The 22,192-nt window shown below is 47.5% G+C and overlaps 1 protein-coding gene across 2 annotated transcripts in view; it reads left to right on the top strand.

Moving 5' to 3' along the window:
• The window catches only part of plxna3 (plexin A3), a 129,619-nt gene that overhangs the window by 23,389 nt on the left and 84,038 nt on the right, over positions 1-22,192 (top strand). For both annotated transcript variants that reach the window (XM_031565870.2, XM_031565869.2), the window contains exon 4: positions 21,440-21,580. In XM_031565870.2, the coding sequence (XP_031421730.1) occupies positions 21,440-21,580 (141 nt within the window). The remainder of the gene's footprint in view (positions 1-21,439; positions 21,581-22,192) is intronic.

Genomic DNA, 22,192 nt, shown 5'->3' with positions numbered 1-22,192 from the left:
CGCAGGAAGCAGCGGATGCCATCACCATTGTCCTGGGGGATTGATTTGTAAATGAATTGTGTCGTTTTGAATAGCATCGCTTAATGTCAGTTTGCACAGCAGATTAGAGAGACACCAAAGTCCCCTGTCTGTGGATTACTGGATGGAGGGATGGATGGCTGGATACCCCCGCTACCTACCTACCCACCCATGCAAGGTCTGTTCACCCCCAGAACCTACCCCACAATTGTTTCCACCGGAGCTAGGTAGAAGGAGCCCAAGACTGAGTATGGGGTGTGTTGCTGCTACTGCTGAGAATGGCAGTCATGGCACTCCTGTGACCCTTGTGGAGTTGTGCTCAGCATTGTGTGGACACTAGCATTCCCCTCCCTTGGCTGCCATTCAAGAATTGTAATGAGTTCTTTTTTTTTTCCGGCTCTTCTTCTTCTTCTTCTTCTTCTCCTACTTCTCCGTTTTCTCTCTGCCCAGACACTCGCTCTCATCCACGGGCATTCCGGCAGGCCTGCTTGGCAGTTGGCTGAGCTAATCAGCCCAGCCGAGAGACAGGGACTCAGGCCTCTGCAAAAGGCCCCTATTCTCCTCCCGAGCATCCACACAAAGACCCTGACCTATTGTCTGCAGGGGTGAGATGTAATTTTTTCTCTCCACTGCCCCCCCACCACCACCACCATCCTCACCCCACCCCACCCCACCCCCGTTGTTCTGGCACTGGCTGTGTTTTGCCTCTCTGCTGTTTCGGATTTATCTGAGCTGACCAGCTTGAGCTGGTGTTTCTCTACGGGGAGATGGTGCGGTGCGCGGTGCGCGGCCTCGCCCGCCGTGGCCGTGCCACCAGCGCTGCTCGGGGCTCAGCGGCGGGAACAGCTCGCCGTGTTTACAGTGGCACCAATCGCCTGTTTGCTCACATGGTCGAAGGCGGCCGTGTCGCCACCTCATTTGCAAGCCCTGTCATTTTTAACAAGGTGTTTGGGTTGTTTTTTCTTTCTGGATGGGGGGGGTGGGGGGGACTTCGGTTTGATAAGTGACCTTGGACTTAAATTGCTAAATTAATGACCTGGAAGGTTCTTTTGTTGTTGTTGTTCATTATAATTTGAGGTAGGGAGTGGAGGAGGCCCTTGTTCTGTGCGAGCGCACACACACACACACACACACACACACACACACACACACACACACACACACACACACACACACAGCGCTGGGGTGTCACTGACTGGAGGCTGTGACCCTGCCGTTTATGGATCATTGATTTGTTTGGCGTTTATGTTTGCTGGGTAATTATTGATCATGATGGGGAGTTTGCTGCGGAAAGCAGGGACCAGGTGCTGTTGTGAGGGATGACGGTGTGTGCGTGTGCGTGTGCTGGATAATAATGCCACCCCCCTCACACATACACACACACACACACACACGGATACACACACACACACACACACACACACTCATACACACACACACACACTCATACACACACACACTCATACACATACACACGAGCACGAGGCATAATCATGTCCTCCTGTCGGTGTCATATTGTTGTTCTCTATAGACTCCTCTACACACCCTACCACCACTGCCACCACTCACTTCTCACCCCCCTCCCCTCCCCTCCCCTCCCCCTCTCCCAATCATCCTGGGACTTAATCAGGCCTGACTGCCGCTTTCTCCAAGAGCTTTCTCAGGCACACGACGTGACAGCCAAACCCTTTCCATACCCCTCCCCAGTAGCTAGCCCCGACTTTCCAACACACCCACGTCGCCACACACACCCATAGGACCCCCCCCCCCCTCTCCAACACACACACACACACACACACACACACACACACACAAATACATCCCTTACCAGTAGCTACCCTTCACCACTGCACACACTCACACACATTCGCTCATACACCCCCTCCCCATTCCAGTAGCCAATCCCCCCTCACACACACACACCCCACCCCTACACACACACACTCCACCCCTACACACAAACACACACACACACACAGATACACACTCCTTCTCAGCCTCCTCCTGCTCACACATGTTGGTTCACTGTTCCTGCTAGCATGCTGAAGTTAAACGACTTTACGACTGCCTGCTGGTCTTTCTTTGCGAGCTCATATGAATATGTCTCTTTGGCAGCAGGTTTAAATACCTCTGTGTCCTCTGTGTGTGCACGCGTACGTATGCCTCTGTGTGTGCACGTGCACGTGTACGTATGTCCTCTGTGTGTGCACGTGTACGTATGCCTCTGTGTGTGCACGTGTACGCATGTCCTTTGTGTGTGCACGTGTACGTGTGTCCTCTGTGTGTGCACGTGTACGTATGTCTGAAAGATTTGTGTGTTTCTAATGGCTCTGGTCTCGGTAGCCCCTTCAACCTGGCGGAGCAACTACTGCTGAGCTTTATGGCGCCCGGCACTAATGATATTTTCAGACCCAGAGCCTCTCTAGAGAAAAGCACCATTTACCAGTGTCTTATCATGCCTTTGAATTTTTGTGTTATGTGGGTAAGGTTAGACTCATATTAGCCTGATGTTTTAGGGGTATATAGGCCTACTCCGTTTAAGATGCAGGCCCAGGGCCTCTCCTGACAAAAGTACCATTTACCAGTGATTTTTCAACAGTGTCTTATCGTGCCTTTGGCTAAAATGAGTCTAACCTTACCAACATAACACAGAAATGCAGTCGTGTTTAAAGGAGATTTCTTCCTGTCATTTTATGACAAAAGCATATATAGATATGTTTTTGAGACGAGTATTATCTTCAGTCAACTTGAGTCACGTTCAGGCATCTGTCATGTCATCGGTGACAGCTCCTCAGCTCCTGACCTTGTATACATTTTGTTTGCATAGTAACCTTGTGTGATGTGTTGTTGATGTGACATGTTTACATGGCTGTGTGAGTTATTTGTTTTGTGCTCACAGTCTGCCTTTTGTTAAAGTTGTCAGGCGGCTCCCTGGTGGCTCCTTAGAGGCAGGAGTTTCACTGGTGGGGCCTCCTGGATGCGAGGCGGTACTGTACAGCTGCCCTAGTGTAGGGAGAGAGAGAGAGCGAGAGAGAGAGAGGGAGAGAAAGAGAGGGGGGGAGAGAGCGAGGGAGAGAAAGAGAGGTGGGGGGAGAGAGAGAGGGGGAGTGAAAGAGAGGTGGGGGGAGAGAGAGGTGGGGGGAGAGAGAGAGGGAGAGGGATGGGAAAAGAGTGAGACCAGGAGAAGGGTCTGTCTCGTCTCACTGCAGAAATGTTTCAAACCGCTGCGAGACGGCACTTAAATTAAATGTCCCTCCAATCCAAACAACCTTATCATTGGAATGTGAGGGGAAACTCCAAAAAGTCAAGTTCTGTGTTTCAGGGATCTATTTCTAGATCTGTTTTTGTGTTTTTTTGTGTCACACATTTGGGCTTTGTTTGTGCTCTATGTAGCCCAGTCGGTCATGTAATCATCACTGGTTATCTCTAATGACATAGAGCTATTCTATAGTTATCCTTTTAGCATTTATTTTTTTTTTTTTTTCATTTTAGCAAGCTCAATTACCACACACCAGCTAGCAGTTGAGTCATGTGCACATGTTTAAAGATAACCCCAGAGATGTGCGTTTCTGTCCGGATTTTCTCGGTGTAAAAAAAAAAAAGAAAAAAATCAAACTGGAGCCCTCCACAACAAGGACTGTGAAATGGCTCTCCAAGGTGGTCCGTCAAAAGGCCACGTTTACAGAAGACAGGCAGCAAAAAATTCCATCAACCGCCATATTTATTTTGGCCGTACCAGCCTTGTATCTCTCTGTGCCCTGAAATGACAGCGACAGAGAGGAAGGCAGCCCAAGAGGGAGACGTGGTGAGGACAATGGTGCTGCTGGTGGTTGGGGGTGTGGGTCGGCAAACTGATATATTCCCACCCCCCCCCCCCCCCCCCCCCGCTCTGACACCAGATCCAATTCTTGTGTCTATGATTAGGGAATCCAAGGATTCGGCATGCCTCACCGACTCGAGGCAGAACCCCACCCCTACCCCACCCCCCCCCACGCCACACCTATCCTCGTTCTCCCCCTCCACCACCCACTCACCACCCCTCTACCTTCACTCCCATCCCCATCCCCATCCCCCGACCCCACCCCCACCTACCTCTCGGCAGAATTGACTTACCCCAGGAGCTCCACCTCATGCAGAGGACATTTACAAGCCCCCTGAGCCCCCGCTGCCCCTCCGTGCCTCGCTCCGCCGTGCCTCGCTCCTCCTCTCTTTGTCTTGATGAAGTGATGGAAGGACGGACGGACGGACGGATGGATGGAAGCGGTTCTGGAATCCACATTGACCCTAACAAAAGGCGAGGGGCACCCCAGCGCCAAGATGAAAGGGTCTAATGAAAATGGGACCGAAATGTCAAAGGAATATTAAACATGTCACAGAGAGAGAAAAAGAGGGAAGGAGGGAGAGGGAGGGAGAGGGAGGAGAGGGAATAAGGAGAGGGAGAGACAGAGACTGTGAAAGAGAGGCAGAGAGAAGGAGCATGAGAGGGAGAAACAGACAGAGGGAGAAACAGACAGACAGAGAGAAACAGAAAGACAGACAGAGAGACAGACAGACAGACAGACAGACAGATAGAGAAAGAGAAAGAGAGACACAGACAAAGACACAGAGACAGACAGAGAGAGAGAGAAAGAGAGACAGACACAGAGAGAGAGAGAGACAGACACAGAGAGAGAGAGAGAAAGAGAGACAGACAGAGAGAGAGAGAGACAGACAGACAGACAGACAGACAGACAGACAGACAGACAGACAGACAGACAGACAGACAGACAGACAGACAGACAGACAGACACAGAGAGAGAGAGAGAGAGACAGACACAGAGAGAGAGAGACAGACACAGAGAGAGAGAGACAGACACAGAGAGAGACAGACAGACAGACAGACAGACAGACAGACAGACAGACAGACAGACAGACAGAGAGAGAGAGAGAGAGAGAGAGAGAGCGGAAGAGAGGGGCCCAGTACAGTGAGCCAGGTTGAGATGCTGTCACCAGGGCATGCTGACTCACGTGAGGTCAGGGCCAGTGTGTTTAGCGTGAGCATGAGCTAATCCCCCACCAAAGCCCATCTCCATCTCTGTTCTTCTCCATCCAAATGAATGGCGCTTTGTGATGCGTCTCAGTGCCGTTGAGATTTTTATTATCCCATTTGGAAAATGGCTGAGAAAGGTACGTTTCTGCCGAGCCGAGTGCACTCTGTTCTGGGCTCAATTAGCCTTTTACTATCAGTCTGAGGAGCAGGAACAAGATAACTGCCAACACACAGAGGCCGACGGGTCCATTGTTGGTGAAGGCAGAAATAGAATGTGTGGCACCAAGAAAATGCCTCACCAGTCATTTTGTGAGTTGCATGTGAATTGATAATGTATTTTCCCTTTTTACAGGAATCCTACGCCCGTATATTAAAATGCATATTTACCGTTTGGTCAGCAAATCTTTGCCGCACCTTATCATAATTTGAGCCCAGTTTCGGTCTTTCCTCTCCAAAACCTCAGGCTGTCTGCGCAGAACTGAGCAGAGTGGTGCGGTGCAATGCCTCAACTGTCAGTGAGAGGCAGTATATCCTCGACCAATTAAAACAGACAGGCTCAAAAATATCTTAATCAATTCCATTGATTGCCTGGGCTTTACTTCTCCATTCAGTTTGAGGAAAATATAACCCACCGGTACAGAGCAGACAGGCAGAGGCAGAAATCACTGAAGCACGGGGGGGTGTGGGGGGGCTGGGGGGGCTGGGGGGCTGGGGGGGGGGCTGCCAAGAGCAATACTGGGCCCTGCTAAAGAAACACATGTCACTGCTAAATAATAACGGCTGTGTAACATGGCGAGATTGGGGAGAATTGTTTGAAGGCAGGAGTGCGAGCCCAAGACAGTTGTGTAAAATAGGACACAACAGAGCTGAGGGGGGGGTGGGGGGGTGGGGGGGGTGGTTAAGGGGGGGTGTGGGTGTGCACTCGGAAATCTGATACAAGAGGGCCCGTGCTCCGAGAGGTAAATCAATTATTATTCGGTTACCACGGCGACGGTGAAGCACGCAAATCTGGCATTTCCCTCGGCAGCATCACTTGTTTTCATTCATCTCTCCCGCTGTCCCTATCTGTCTCTCCTCAAGATGTGATTAAAACTTTTTTTTTTCTGTGTGTGTGTGTGTTTTGTGTGTTCATGGTGGTGTTGTCTTGGTGAAAGCGATGGGAGAGGTGGAGAATGCTTCTGCGGCACATTGCTCTGGATTAGGCCCGTAAAGCCTGGGAGTGTCCTGGGGTTTGCTGCATGGTTGGAGTGAGCCTGCTTGGGCTTGACCTTGGTAGCGGTCTCAAGGGTGCTGGAATGAAATGGTGATGGGAAGAGCAGAGAGAGAGTGAGGAGAGAGAAAGAGAGAGCAAAAAAGAGAGAGAGAGAGAGAGCACTCCACCATGAATTATTTAAGGGGCTCCTTGGGAGGATAAATACATTTTCAACACACTATGAATTTTGACAAATTAGAATAGCGTATTCCATACATTTTCAGGAATTGATCTGGGTGTCTAAGAAAAAAAGACAATCCTTTCCTTTTTGTTCTTAGGCAGGTCATCATCTCTCATCAATGAATATTTTTGTAGGCTTACACCCGCAAATGCTCAAGTCAAATGGTTCATCTCTGGTTGCGTCTTGCCCTTTGTCTGGCTGTGGACTGTATTCTGTGTTTCTCAGATTCAGTGAGTGAAATCCTATCAGAAGCCTGAGCATGTATGCTATTGAGATGCAACCCCATGCTGATAGCCACATGTTAAGTGGGGCCTAATATGTGTCCCTGTAAGTGTGTGTAAACCCGCGCGCACACACACGCACACACACTCGCACACACACACACGCACACACACTCGCACACACTCTCACACACTCACACACTCACACACTCACACACTCACACACTCACACACTCGCACACACTTACTCACACACACACACACACACACACACACACACACACACACACACACACACCACACACTGCTTTCACCTCCTCCCCACTCATGTATCTATGTGGTGCAAAGAGTGGCCACGCGGGAGGGAAAGGCTGTGGGGTGGTGGGGGGTGTGAGTAGGGCTGCTGTCCAGACAGATCATCTCTCTGGGTGGGGTGGGGTGGCGTGGCGTGACAAGAGGGTAGGTCTGGGGGGGAGGGAGGGAGGGAGGGAGGGAGGGAGGGAGGGAGGGATGTAGGGGACCGACAGTTGGGTGCTTGCATGCCTCGAAGGCAGTCCCGCTAGTCAGTGCTCCTTGTTTTTTGTGTGCATGCGTGTGTGTTGTGTGTTCCTCAGTGGCCCTGGCACCCTCACTTTGTGTGTGTGTGTGTGTGTGTGTGTGTGTGTGTGTGGTGAAGAGGGGAGGGGGTCGGAAGTAATTAATGAGCTTAAAGCCGTCCCTTCACCCCCTTCTCTCCCCTCCCCCACCCATTACCTCATCCCCTGTCGCTCCTCCAGGGTTAATGGTTCAGTGGGCATTGCTTCAGGTCGTGTGATGCATTCAGGGGCTGTGGTTAGTGATTTGAGATGAGCAGACAGGATGGCTGCCTGGCAGACACAAGAGAACTGTTGTGCCCCATCTTCCTCATCTATTGTGTGCGGCCCTCGGACAATGGTCTCGTTTCAGACGGACCGTTGGGTCTGTATATCACACCGTAATATGCAATACCGCCGGCTGAGAGGTTTGTTTTTTTTTCTTTTCGTGAATGTCTTTAAAGAGCCGTGCAGGCTTCCTCAGACGAGTGGTAGCACAAGTGGGTTGTGTGAAATGAGAAATGTGGCCGACGACAAGAGAAGAAAGCAGCGTCCAAGTTTATCCACAACGTGAGAGTGCCCTATCTTGAAGGGAATGATAGCATTGTTTTCCCTTGAAAGTAGAAGACAAAAGACATTGTTCTGTGTTATTGTTCCTGTATGTATTGATGTCTGGCGCTAATATATTTCTCACAACCATAATTGTAACTGACAGGTTAGTACATACATATGGGTATTATTCCCACCAATTCTCCTATCAGCAGAATAATTATGCACAACAGTATTGTAATTATAATGAATATTGCTTGCTAATTAATCTGCCTCTGCTGTTGGAAAAATGGGAAATTGGAATGTTACCAAGTTTAAAATTAAAAGTTGAACTTTGTCATCCTATAATTCTTTCTTTTTTAATGAAACCCACAGTCTTTTTAATAATGAAAGCTTTGTGATAAAATGCTCTATTAAAAATCATTGGCTCATCATTGCGATCACAGAAAAATATTGTCTCGTCAATGGTATGGTAGGAATCAGTGGTAGTATGCGTAAGTGGCGAGCACAGAAGCCTGCAGCTGCATGACAGTCCTTTAAATAGACCACCGTGTCAGGAGAACACCTGTTCTTTTGGAAATATGAGCAGAGCGTGCCAGAGACTGCCACTCCAAAAATGAGTTGACATAAGTAATAATAATCCACCGGCATAATGCCCCACTCATAACAGTCTGGGTTTTGACCTGAAGCTAATGTGCTTGGCTACCAGGAGATAGCAGTGTTTTAAGAAGGCTTAAGAATGAGACATGGTTGGTGAATCGTTTGAAAAGTTTTTTTTCCCTCCAAGTTTTCAAAAGGGGAATTTCAAGAGATGAAATTGGCATTGTGTCTGTGTGTGTGTGCCTGTGCGTTTTGCGTTCGCGTGTGCATGTGTGTGTATGTCCTTTTAAATGTCCCCAGATCAAAGTATTATTCCTCTCAGTCTTCCATTTAAGTCAAACCCCACCACATTTAAATTGTTTATTGTGGTAAGATTCAGGTGGGGCTTTTTAATTTGCCTCCTCAAAGGTATCGCCTTACCTCGGAGGTTAGCTGTAATACGGTTCGCGTGTTTAAAGTAAGAGACCCCTCGCTGAAAGCAGGGATTCGGTTCGCTCCGAGCACAAGCGTAAACACCGCTGGCGTAATCCATTAGATCACCCACCACTGCATGTGTCTATCAGAGGACATCCACCACCAAGCTCCAGACCTGGATAATGAGACGTTGTGGCACTCGCTCGTGGTTTTTTGCCCCGGAGCTGCATTGTGGCGTCGGATTTCCAAAATGGTGACAAGATAAGACTCGGAAGCCTCCCCCTCTCTCTGCGTGTGTCCATCACTGCTCGCGCCGAGGCTTAGCGGGTTCCTGTGGCATCTAACGCACTCTTCAGAGGCCTCTCTCTTGCTGACAAGCCAAACTGCTGACCTCTCTAACTTACTAAATGCCCTCGGAATTCCAGTTATCTCGCAATGGAAGCACTGAGAAATCATAGGGATTGTGGAGGTCAAACGCGTTGTTTAGATACGCATATGGGGGAGAGAGGGGGGTCATTTCTTTTCATCATTACATTACCTACAGAGCAGGCACCATAATCGTCTCCACTTTGTCATTGTGAAGAAGGTCAGCCTCATTTAGATACACGTAAAGGTTGTGGTTTGTTTTCATGAGGAGGGCTAGTTCGTGAGCGCTCTTTCTTTTTTTTTTCTTTGTTTTTGAAGATCTGCTCACCTCGGTAGTTGTCTGCTGCTGTGTTCCGTTGCAACCAATAAACACATAAATATATGTTTGACTGCTGGGGCAGGGGTGGGGGGGGGGGGGGGGGGGGGGGGGGGGTGGGAGTTATACTAAGACCACAGGTGATTGAGTCCTGTGGTGTTCATATAGAGAGGGAGCGAGAGAGTGAGAGAAAGAGAGAAAGAATGAGCTAAGCCACACTCTCTGAGCTTTTAGTGTGTAATTTAGTAGCTGCAAGACCCCTGGTGTAAAATAGCCATTATCACCTCCCGCCAGCTCTGTCACAGAGAGGCAGCAGGGCTGGGGGGCCTCGGCCACACCGCTGCACACCTCCCCTCTCCTCGCCTCCCCTCCCCTCTCCTCGCCTCCCCTCTCCTCTCCTCTCCTCTCCTCTCCTCGCCTCTACTCTCCTCTCCTTCTCACCCGGCATCCCGCTGCACTGAGGCGGAGAAGCAGGCCCCAGTGGGGGGGGGGGGGGGGGGGGGGGGGGGGGCACTAAAGGGGGATGGGGATGGAGGGGGAGGGGGAGGCGATAGAATATCGGCCTTATTAGTGTTTCGAGCCAGGTGTTGCTCTTTGTGGAGGTACTCATTGCAGGCTGAGGGGGGTGGGGGTGGGGGTGGGGGTGGCTTTTTCTTTATGGTTGAGGAAGGACGGATGGGGAGCAGCGAGAAGCGTTTGTTTCCAGCAAAGGGGCTTATCAGGTGACAGGGGTAGAAGAGGCCCTTATGTGGGGCCTGTCAGCAGTTGACCACCGACAAGGCACCGGAACGATAGGTGTGTGTGTGTGTGTGTGTGTGTGTGTGTGTGTGTGTGTTTGTGTTTTTCAAGGGAAGGTGTCGATAAAGTGGACATGCTGCTTTTTTTTAGTTAGAGGCTGCCCGTGACACTCCCAAAACAACTTGCTCCTTGCTCCCAAAAGCAACCTGATCAAAGGATGTTGACCAGTGTGTCAGGAGGCGTACTCACAGGCACACTTTAGACACACACACACGCACACACAGTCACACACTCTTGTAGGCTTTCCCTAGTACATTCAGATTTTTTGCCTGTGAAAAGTTCAGAAGTTCAGAAAGAAAATAATTGGCAAATTGTTCTTTAAAAAAAGAAAGTATATCGTAATAAAAGATCTGGCCCACCTGTTTTGCTTTGGTGGGACTTATGAAAGATCCACACACATCTCTGTTTAATTTGAAGTCTGACATTTTAAACACTTCCCTCACTCACTGTGCTATCCTTTCTGTGCTGCCTGGAAGACTGAGACACTATAAACCTCAGTCATCTCTTTGGAGCTGGACTGAATTAGATCACAAGCCTTCCAGATGGCTCAAATTTAATTATTTAGTGCAGGGAAACCTATTCGGGTCAGACACAAGTATATAGGGTGAGTGGAAATTGCGTATATACTGGGGTGTGTTTTTATTGCGAGCCTGAAGGTCACGAGCTGCAAGTAGGCACATGCTACAGAAGAGTGTGTGTGTGTGTTCGGAAGGTCACCCTGGGCCGTGCTAAGGATTTTTAACTGCGATGGGATGTCGGAACAATATGATGTTAATTTGCCTCACCATTCCCACCGTCCGTAAAATGCATGGCAAGTGACACGAGTGATCTATGGCCTGGAGAGGGTTGTGTGAGAAGTCACACACATGACATGAATAAATGCGCAGAGGATTTGAGGCTCCACGTGAAGTGGAGCTGTCGAAGGCATGCCGCTCCACCTCACGGGGGAGAGACTTCTCTGGGATGGTTTCTAGGTTTGTGGGTGGGTGGCCCGGCCCTTCAGGGCTGCAGGTAGAGCGGAGGGAGGGATGTGCTCAGGGTAAAGGGAGGGGGCGGGGGCGGGGGGGGGGGACTGAGATAAGCAGAGTTAAGAGTCTCTTCAAAGCCCCCCTGAGGGTTTGCTATCAGGCCCACGGAATGGGACTATTTTCTATCGGAACTCCCCAAAGTTCCTAGCCTCCTTAAAGTAGCAGCGGGCTAATGGCTCGACAAGCTGGTGGGAGTTTAGGGGGAGAATGGCAGTCACTAGTGTTGCAGTGCTGGTTTGGAGCCCAAGTGCATGGAATTCCAGCCATGTAATGTTACACCCCTGAGTTTAGTAAGCAAGAGGACGTGGAGAGAGACCGAGACACCTGGATTCCCTCACCCCCGGCCTAATGGTTTTGTCAGGGCGTCACATTTCAGGGCTGCACGCACCAGGCTAAACAAAATAAACATAATGAACCATTCATTTTAATCAGTCTGCAGTAATTTGCAGCTTAAAGCAAACAAGGGAAGGTTTTTGTGCTCGTCTGTTGAAGCAAGTGTTACGCAAATCAGTAAATCAACGCATTGGTATAATGAAAAATGCTTTGAAAACATGGAGGACTTGTTAATGCCTAATAGATATTCTACTAACAGGCATAGTAATAATAAAGTAATTATGGTGAAGACTGGCCATTTGTGAGGTAATGGGGGTATGCAACAGACATATTTAAATATTCCAGTAGTGTTTGAAAGAAATCATTGAGAATGGAGAGCACATGCGGGATATTCTTTAGTAGCCAAGAGGGTGTTTTTTCCTAGTGTGAAGGTTCTCTGTGGGTAAAGCTTCCTCCAGTGTGGACCATAAAAGAGTGAGTTAAGCACGGCCCGTCCTACTCTCGGCCGCTCTGGCTAAAGGTTCTTAAAGTATTCCTTTGAACTGTGCTGTTTTCATGAAGACAAGCGAGCTCAGAATAAGATGGCCGTCTCGAGTTTTATTTTGTGTACTGCCCAGAGGTGCATTAAAAAAAATGCTGTTTTCTTAGAGGGACCAGTCTCAAGAGTCCATCCGTGGCTCTCTCTCTCTAGGAGCTTCGCCGTCGAGACTGCGCTACATCGCTCCCAGCCTCGAAGGACACTTCAGGCAGGCGGCAGGCCCGTAATTGTGTTTACTCTCAAACACTGTGACATAATTATTGTTTGTCCTCCCAGACACTGTACTCCATTCCAGAATGTAATGACCCAAAAGTTGACTCAGCGCCGTGAGGTGTGCATGACTGTGTTGGTTTTGATGAGCAGCAGATAACGGCTGACTTTTTTTTTTTCTCTCCACGCGATGGCTTCACTGCGTGCCAGCTGCTGTCGTCTGATGGCACATGGTGTTTGTTGGGTCTGCGTAACTCTTTCCCACACCAATCAGGCCATGAGGTGCCTTTTTGATGTGGCATCTTCCTAAAAATAACACAGTGATGTGAATATGGCTGATTTCTTAAATATATGATTTGTGTAGAGATGTGTACTGTACATATCCTTGTCTGCATCCCTTTCTTTGCTTTCATTGCTAATAATTATGAAACTGATAATAGATCAGCTTGCACAACATAGCCGTGATGTTACTAGAAACATCCCACTGGACTTTGATATGGGCAGGAAGGGTATGATTGCTTTTTTCTGACTTATCTGACTTTTTTTTCTGACTTATCGGGTTGACTGTTAAATATAGTTAGAGGAACAATTGGGTTGTAGACAGCTGAATGCCCTTTCGTTTGATGAACAGGAGTTCCTTTTTGAACAGACTGGCAGTGACCACTTAAAAAAAAAAAAACACATTGAATAAAGACCAAAGAGAGTCAATCAATTTACCATACACAATTGTGACATGTTATGAATTTCCCATCCACTTCCTCTAGTTTACTCTAGTCTTTGTTTGTTCTCAAGGGCATTGGTGGCCCAGTTCATTTAAACTTCCGTTTTTTTTTACTCCCTTAAATCATTCTCATAGTTTTTCTCTTTAGGCAAGACTCTATTACCGCGACAGAAGTGCTGTCATTGATTTCCATATTCCCTCCCGTGGCGGCATCACTGAAGTCCGGTGAAGAGGGGGACACAGCCTTTTGAATTTCATACACTGCTTATATATATATATATATATATATATATAAAATTATGTCAAACAAGGTTAACTACTTCAGTGGGGGCATTTAACTTGCCCAGGAGTTCCTGCCCTCTGCTCTCCAAAACACAAACGCTGTCAGTCCACTGCGAGCAGGTCCCTTTTGACAGCGTGCCAACACGCCGAACGGACGAAGGGGCGTGCTCCCAGCCGCGAGGATGTGCAAAACCAACATGCAATTTCCTCCCGAATTAATTCCAGGATTAAGTGCAGTTTCGTGTTCACCCTGGCCTGCCGAGTGCTTGCACCTGGTCGGGCGACGCAGAGGTTAATTGGCTTAAGGTGGAATTTTTAGGAGCCTCACAGGGGTCGTTGGCAAGCGTTCGTCTCTTGCACAGGGGGCCCTCCCACACTCCCTCCCTCCTTCGCACCCCTGTCATAACCCCCCCTCCCCTCCCCCCCAACCCCCCATGCTGACAGTCCCCTGGCTCATGCCCAACACCTGAGCTGCCAAGGATGCCGGGGAGGCGGCCATGATCAGCGGAGCCTGACCGCCCGGTGCTTCCTGACAGGAGTTTTCGAGCACTAACATTCCTGCGGCGTTCCCAGCACTCTGGTTGTGACAGGCTCTCCGAGGCCTGAGCGGAATCCTCAAAGCTGCAGGTCAGGAGGAAGGGCGGAGCGGATTGATCGCAGAAGAGCCGAAGTGTGTGTGTGTGTGTGTGTGTGTGTGTGTGTGTGTGTGTGTGTGTGTGTGTGTGTGTGTGTGTGTGTGCGTGTGCGTGTGCGTGTGCGTGTGCGTGTGCGTGTGCGTGTGTGTGTGTGAGTGAGAGAGAGAGAGTGTGAGTGTGTATGTGTCAAGGGGACTGGGGGGGAGTGATGTTTACTTGCTGTCTTGCGTTGCTGTTTTTGATACTCCCACATGTATCCATTTATAGAATGTCTTCTTGCAGTGGGACCTGTACTGTGCGTGCGTGCGTGCGTGCGTGCGTGCGTGCGCCTGGGGAATACTAGGGCATTTAGCAAAAACAAAGCCCAGTAAGCACAAAATAGCCACTTTTACTAATCAGTGTCCATCGACTTGGATTGATTTGAACATCAAAACCTGGATGGGATGGTTGTGGTGTATTTGGGTATTTAATTACTGAAATAGATGTTAATTACCTAGGGCCTTCTGTCAACCACTGGGATTGTATCCTAAAGAGCTCTATGTACAGATGCTAAAGCCCTAAACAAAACAAATCATGGTCCATCCAGCATGTAGTTCTGAGAAACCACTACCTTTCAATGCAATGTTATCACCAATCCACCAGAGGCATTATTGAATTTAAATCATGCTGGCTACCATTGCAGCTGTCCCAAATTCAATAACAGGACATCTCTGTATTGACAGGTACAAAGGTTGTATTTACAGAATGACTTCCTGTTGCTCAAACAGAGCCATGCCAGCCCACCGTGCCCCCCTTCCCACCCAACCAAACCCCTCTTCGAGCCCCCCGTCCCCGTCCCCCCGTCCCCCCATCCCCCGCGCTCCGTTTTGGCTCGCATCAAAGGCTGCCTGCTAACCGGCTGCAATTGTTGAAAACAGTGCTAGGGTTGAACATGGGCCAGCACGAAATCCATGATGTCTTAATGCCACATTTCAACTGTCGCGCATAGTTAATCACTGTAGACTCTTGGTGAATTTTGGCAAAAGTTGCAAAACACGCAGAGAGGGTGAGAGAGACAGAGAGAGAGAGGGTGAGAGAGAGAGGGTGAGAGAGAGAGAAAGAGAGAAAGAGAGAGAGAGAAAGAGAGAGAGAAAGAGAGAGAGAGAAAGAGAGAGAGAGAAAGAGAGAGAGAGAGAGAAAGGAGAGGTATTGGCGAGAAAGGAGAAGCTGGTCAGAATTCTGCGTTGGCTGAGGCTCCTGGAGCACGGTCTGCGCACACATTTCCTCCTCTCCTGCTCACTGAATAGTGGAGGGAGGGAGGGAGGGAGAGAGAGAGAGGACTCCAGGGAAACTGACATAACCCTTAGAAAAAAAGGCGTTTGCCGGCACAAAGCTGACAGCAACACCCGTGACTTGCACTAACAGTCGAGGAGAAATATTTATAACCTTGAAACTGAAACATAACAATGACTTTTTGCTTCTCACAGTTGAAACACTTCTCACAGCTCCTTGTAATGCGTGATGCCAACAGCAGTGTAGAAACATTTAAATGGAGAGAAGTGTTTTTGTTTCATATGCCACCCTAAGGACATCGAGTCATATGAACTGATGTACTATATGCATTGTTCCATTGTTGGTGCAATTCTAGTGAATAGTGTCTAGTGAATTGACCCAAATGAATGTCATTGTGAGTAGTACTACTAAGCATTATCTGGTCTTCACACAATTTTTCACTTAAATCGTTGTAGGAATGAGGACAATTATCCTCATTTAAAAAGTATAAGGTGTCATGCCCTGTGCCCCAGTGGTGTTCAACACTCACCAAGCACATCCTCCAGACACAGCACGGCTCTTTGTTGACTCCGGGTTCAGAGGGCACGGCGGGGTCAGAGGCCATGGAGTTTTCTAGAAACACAGCCAGAGGGCTCGGAGTGTGAAGGGTTGGGGGAAGAAAAGAGGGGGTTTAGTGGTGGTGGCAGTTTTGTTCCTTTAATTGGGGGAAGAAAAAAAAATGTCCCCCCATCCCAGGTAACCCCAGGAGCTGGGACAAAAACAGGTGTTGATTCTCCAGAGCCCACCTCCGCTTGTCTGGCTTCACCCGTGCTTTTAGGCCGTTCTCGGGGAGAAGGGGATAAGGATTCCTAATTGAATTACCACCCCTTTGTCAGGTTCCTGGGGTGCACAGCTTTGTCTCTCGGGCTCTCCTAAGAGGATACATTTGCAGCACAAGGGTTTTGACCTCATTTTTCAAGGGACCAGGAAACTCTTCACTAGTTCTTTTTTTTTTTTCTCTGCGCCATTCAAATAGATTCGACCCTTGAACACAAAATGGCAGCCCCCCCAATTGAGACTAGTGTAATACACAAGGGGGCATGCAGCAGCCCTGTCATGTAGCTTTAGATGTTTGATGAAGATGCAGCCTCCTTAATGTATCATGGGGTTTCTGTTCTTTATCGCAGGAAAATATCCTCTCATTTACTTGCACTCAATCCTCCTGGCTGTGCGAGGTGGAGAGGGTGCCTAAGGCTCTAGGCAGTGACAGATCTTTGGCAGCAGACTCCCTTTAGGAAACCTGGCGAGGGCTGCCTGGCTCTCTCTCTCTCTCTCTCTCTTTCTCTCTCTCTCTCGCTTTCTCTCTCTTTCTCTCTCTCTATCTCTCTTTCTCTCTCTCTCTTTTTCTCTCTATCTCTCTCTCTCTCTCTTTCTCTCTCTCTCTCTTTCTCGCTCTCTCTCTTTTGGCCCTTAACAACAGAGAACAATGTTTTGGAAGCGACATGAGCTTCTTAGTATCGTCAAGTACGAGGCACTTTGGAACAATTAGAAATGCAATCTTGGGCTTTTTTTTTTCTTCCTTAAAATGACGCCCTGGTTGGGGCTTGTGTGGAAAAAACGTTCTACGCGCAGTTGTGAATCGGGAATGTGTTACGCATTATCTCAGAGTGTTTTAAGTCAAGTCTATTTCACAACCTAGTCCTGTTGGGTATTGAAGAACGCACATTAATAATAGATGGCTAAGAACATATCACATCTTTACAAGCTTCGTCTGGCCTTGTTTCCTTTGATTTCATAATGCTGTGTGAAAGGAGTGGGAAACGTAGAATTTAGTACAAGATTATTGCGATTAAAGAGAAATATTACCCCTCAGCTGTTTTAATAAAAACAAAAGGTTGGCAGGGAATTTAAACTAAGTTATGATGTGTGAGCATGTTTATGTCCGAGCCATTAATGGTCATTTGAAATTTGAAAATGTTATCTTCACATTTGCTGATATATATTTAATTACAAAAACACCACCCGCTTTCGCACAAGTTATTAGATACATAGTAATTCCTGGTTAATTACCACGAATGAACTTTAATTATCATGCATGAAATGTCTATCAAAATACTGTTGTCAGACACAGTTTCTAATTAACTTAAACATGCCTCTTGTCTTTTTGCTTCACTTGACGATAACAAGAGCCCATATCTTTTAGATTGGTCTGGTTTCTTTGAGTCTGAAAGTGCAGGTTTTCTCTCCCAGTGTCAAATGTCACTTTGGAATTTTGCAATTTATCTTGCAGTCAAGGTAGATGGTGTTTCTCCCTCTCTCCCCCCCTCTCTCTCCCTCTCCCAGTCCATGTCATCCTCTCACTCTCTGTCTGTTTTTAACTTTTTTCTCATCTAGCTGATGGACGGTCCCCTTTTGGAGAGGCCCCATACATCTAGCACTGACTGGCTATAAGGTCAATAACATGTGCTTGGCCTGGGGAAGCGCTTAAGACCACCTTGTACTGATTGAGACCACACTTACGTTCCTCACATTCAATTTCACAGTGACTCTGCCTGTTTTGAGCCTTTGATATTTCTGATTGTGGTGTTAGGAGATCAAAGGCCCTAACTCTTAGAAATAATAGTTCCTCTTCCTGTCTTCAGGAATAACGGACATTCAGCCCTCACGTAACCCGTTCAGTTTAAAACGACCTCCCACCCAAAAAAAAAACCTCAAACTCCCACCGACCTCTGCCGTGCTTTCTTCAAAGAAATGTCTTTAAATTTTAATAAGCTACGGGCATCGTGTCCTCGAACCAAAAATCGGGATATTTATGCGTCAGTATGTAGAAATTGCTGAAGCTCTGTTTTACTTTTTCTTTGCCGAAAGTTCGTTCCCGGGCTACTCCGTGATTTGCAGCTCCTTTGTTGCTGTAACTCATACTCCCGACGCTCGGGGAGGATACTGCCGAGCCCCGAGGAGAGTGAGGACATCTACGCTCGGAGACGGGACTAACTAATGAACCCGAGCGCACTTAAGGGGGTTCATTCTCCAGGTCCTTGAAGTTGAGTTCTTGCCGGCATGGGTCCCAATCGATAAGATAAAAAGCATGTAAAGGGAGCAAAATGGGCTCCTTATCCCAGTCTCAGTCCGCCTGTCATAAGCCCTAATTTCCCTCATCTCTGATCGATGAGGAGAAAAATGGGGGTGCAATCAAGCCGTCGGGCCTTGTCCAGATTCTTCAGGCATGCCACTGTGACCAGCAGGTTAATTAGTGAATGGATGGGCACTCAGCAGTGCCTTGGCATGGCTTGAATCACAGGGAGGTGGAGGGGAAAGTAATATTTATCTGAATTCCAATTACCCCTCATCGGAGCTGTTTGATGTTGTCAAGAGGTCAATTCTCAGTAGGCTGAGCAAGCACTCTGCATCTCAAACACTCAGCTACAGTCAGGACACTCCCATAGATATGCACTTTCTGCTCTCCCTCCATCTCTCTCTCTCTCTCACCCTCCCTCCCTCCCTCCCTCTTTCTATCTTCTTCTTGCTTGCTTTCTCTCTATCTGCCTCTCTCTCTTTCTCTCTCTCTCTCTCTCTCTCTCTCTCTCTCTCTCTCTCTCTCTCTCTCCCCTCTTCAGTCTATGCCCCTGCAAAGCCCATTTAAATCCTCAGCAGAGTTGCTGGCATCCAGAAAATACTGTAGGTTTCGAATGCCAGCTTTTTCTCCAGGAAAACTTGGAACCCCGGTTTGGAGTATCAGGTCACATTCACAGACCAGGAAAAATGCCTCTGTCAGTATGAATAACATGGCCCCGGCGCTGTGGTGTTGCTGTTGATATGCATCACTCTCTGCTCGGAATTTTGACACTCTTGCTGGATTAGAATCCATTTGTGTTGTTAAGAAAACTTGCAAACGTACAGCGCTCTCAGTGATTCTCATTGCTGCTGAATTGAGGTGGTATTGTGGCATTTTACAGCCACTATATGAAAATGGTTTGCCACTTATAATTGCTGTCAATGGCTTTGTGCACAATCTCTCCAGTGTCCTATTTGCAGGGTATGGAGAGTGGTACCCATATAAATGTTTGAGTGAAAGAACAGGAATCCTCTTGAGTTTTTAAGGTAATTTTGCAAATGTATCAATCTGTTGAAGTATATAAAAGGTCATTATTACTTGTTATGGCTTGATAGGCACAGCCATTTTATTTCCGACTTCGCACAGATCCATCTATACCTGGATGTTTTCGAAAGAGCTGTGTGGGCAAGTCACCCTCGAAATGGATCGACTTTAACGGCTTTGCAGTGTTGACCACTGTCGACCACACAGTTCCTGAGTTTCGCCAATATGTCAAGCTCCTTTTTGCAAGCATAATGGGCCTAAAAGTGTTTACCTTCTTTTGTTTGAAAAATGCCAAAATGCCAGACTCCTGGTGGTAAGCGCTGCTGTAAGTGTTCGTGTTTGGACACATGGAGTGTAAGATGAGGTTCCATTCCTGTAGTGAGCCTGAGCGTTCTCCACTTGTTCATCGCCAAAGAGTGGGACAGCAATGGGAGATGATGATTATTACAAAATGTGACGTCGTTTTGAATATCAATGTTGAAGACATGGCCTGATTTAACAGAAAGTACATTCCTTTTTTTTTTGTCCCAGACGTTGCTGAATATTAAACACTGAGCTTTTGGGCCGTTGCAAACGTTTCTCCATTTACATTCTTCATATTTGATCTTAACCCCCAGGATCAATTTCGCAATCAGAATGTCTGCATAGCAGAACGGCGCTGGATGCTAATGCAAACGCAGTTCTCCTCTTCTCTGTAAACAAATACATTTTAATGCTGCGTGGCACCACAGAGGCGGCTGAGGGTGGACGGATGTGTCACCGCAGCTGGTGGCACTTCAATCGACAAAACTGCAGACAATGGTGGTCATATTTCAGTCCTTGCTGTCCCTGCTGGCTTGGGGAGGCGCGCTCTGACTTGGCCAGTGACTTGTGACACCCAATATGGCAGCCCTCGACTAATTGATGTCACCTTGTCAACACTAATTACTGAGACTGCGGCAACGAGCAAGGCAGCTAATTAACAGACTAACGATGTTTGTCACTTCAGACCGACCCAGATATTTAGGAAAGAGCCAGGCAAGTCACCCCCTCGCATCTGCTCCAGATCTCTTTATTTCTTCGATAAGATTTTTGTACATTTCCGTTCTGCCGTGTTCTCTCTTTCTTTCTCTCTCTCTCTCTCTCTCTCTCTCTCTACATCTCTCTCTCTACATCTCTTTTTTCCATTTGGCGGTATTTTTCTGTAACTCTGCATTAATTCAGTTTATTCAGGCTGACGCTCTCCGTCTCTTGTCATATTTCCTTCAGGTATGATTAGGCCTGTGGAACAAGCAGTCACCTATTTCTCTCTCTTTCTGTCTCTCTCAGTGGAATGGAGGAGGGGTGGAAGTGAGAGAAGGTGTGCTGTGCAACTGTAACTGCAGTTGTCAGTGGCGCGCTGTATTTTTACCCAATCACATCAAACGATTTTTTGATTTTGACATTTTTAGAACTCTTTTTACTGAGCAAGCTCTGTGCTCTAATTATCAGTGTGAGAAAACAGAGGGAGGTGGTAATGATGTAGCAGCAGGGGTGTGTGTGTGTGTGTGTGTGCGCGCGCATACATTCTGATGTGTGTGCATGTGTGTACGTATGTACACACAAATATGTGTGTAGATATAGTGTCATTAAAATGTAATTGATTTTATTTCTCCCTCCCCTCTTGTGTTAGTTTGCTGAACCCAAACCCCCACCCCACCTCCCCGTAGCAGCTCCTGTCTCACACACACACACACACACTCACACACACACTCACACACACACTCACACACTAGTAATTCCTCTGAATTTCCCTTTTCTAGGTCAGTGAAAGATCTGTGAGTTTGGAGTGAATTGGGGAATTATTCTCCAGTATGTGCCTAGTATTTGCTGTAAGAGCAGTGATAATAAGGTGTGCGGCCCATTTTAAATGGTAGCTGAAAGCAAAACAGTTTGTTTTGTGCAGTGCCACCACACATCTTAGATGTGTGTGTGTGTGTGTGTGTGTGTGTGTGTGTGTGTTGGATTTTGAGTTTGTCATACTTATGTTCATGGTTTTCTTCCGCAGATCCGTGTGGATGGCATTCCTCCAGCATCCCAGAGTGCCCTGCTGTATGAGACGGTGACCGTATCTGAAGGCCATCCGATTCTGCGGGATATGGTGTTCAGCCCGGATTATCAATACATCTACCTACTGAGCGACAAACAGGTGAGCAGGAGCACAAACTGTGCCAGCACTTGTCAGAACATCACAAACATTTGACACCAATCTGTGAGAAGGGGGAAGTTTTGGACTGTTTTTAGTGGGATAACCACATTGAAATGTCAGGCAAGGTGAGTTTATTTATGTTTATAAATATAGCAGATTTCATACACAGAGGCAGTTCAATGTCCTTTACCTCAATAAAAACAAAAGGAACATCCAAAGGTTAAAATAAAGACACATTTCTTAAGAGTGCAAAACAATAAAAGATGTATTAGTGCTGTCAGTTTTAACGCGTTATTAACGGCGTTAACGCAAACCCATTTTAACGCCGTTAATTTTTTTGTCGCGAGATTAACGCGATTTTTAAAAAAAATTTTTTTTAAGATTAACATTCTTTTTGGCCTCGCAAACTGTGTAGTAGGCTGACGTTACGGTTTGAGTGAATGGTGAGTGCGATACGGCGAAATGGATGATAAAAAGCTTCTGAATGGAAAGTTTACTTTTAAAAGTTGTGTTGTGCAAAAGAAGCGAGCTTCACTGTTGTCTGAAAATGTCAACAGGCAGCTGGCTTAAAGCAAAGAAGTAGTAGGCTTACCTTTTATTGGTAACCTAACT

Source organism: Clupea harengus, chromosome 4 (assembly GCF_900700415.2).
Source record: "Clupea harengus chromosome 4, Ch_v2.0.2, whole genome shotgun sequence".
Lineage (NCBI taxonomy): Eukaryota > Metazoa > Chordata > Actinopteri > Clupeiformes > Clupeidae > Clupea > Clupea harengus.
The sequence above is the reverse complement of the archived record's forward strand: the minus strand, read 5'-3'. Positions and strand labels throughout refer to the sequence as shown.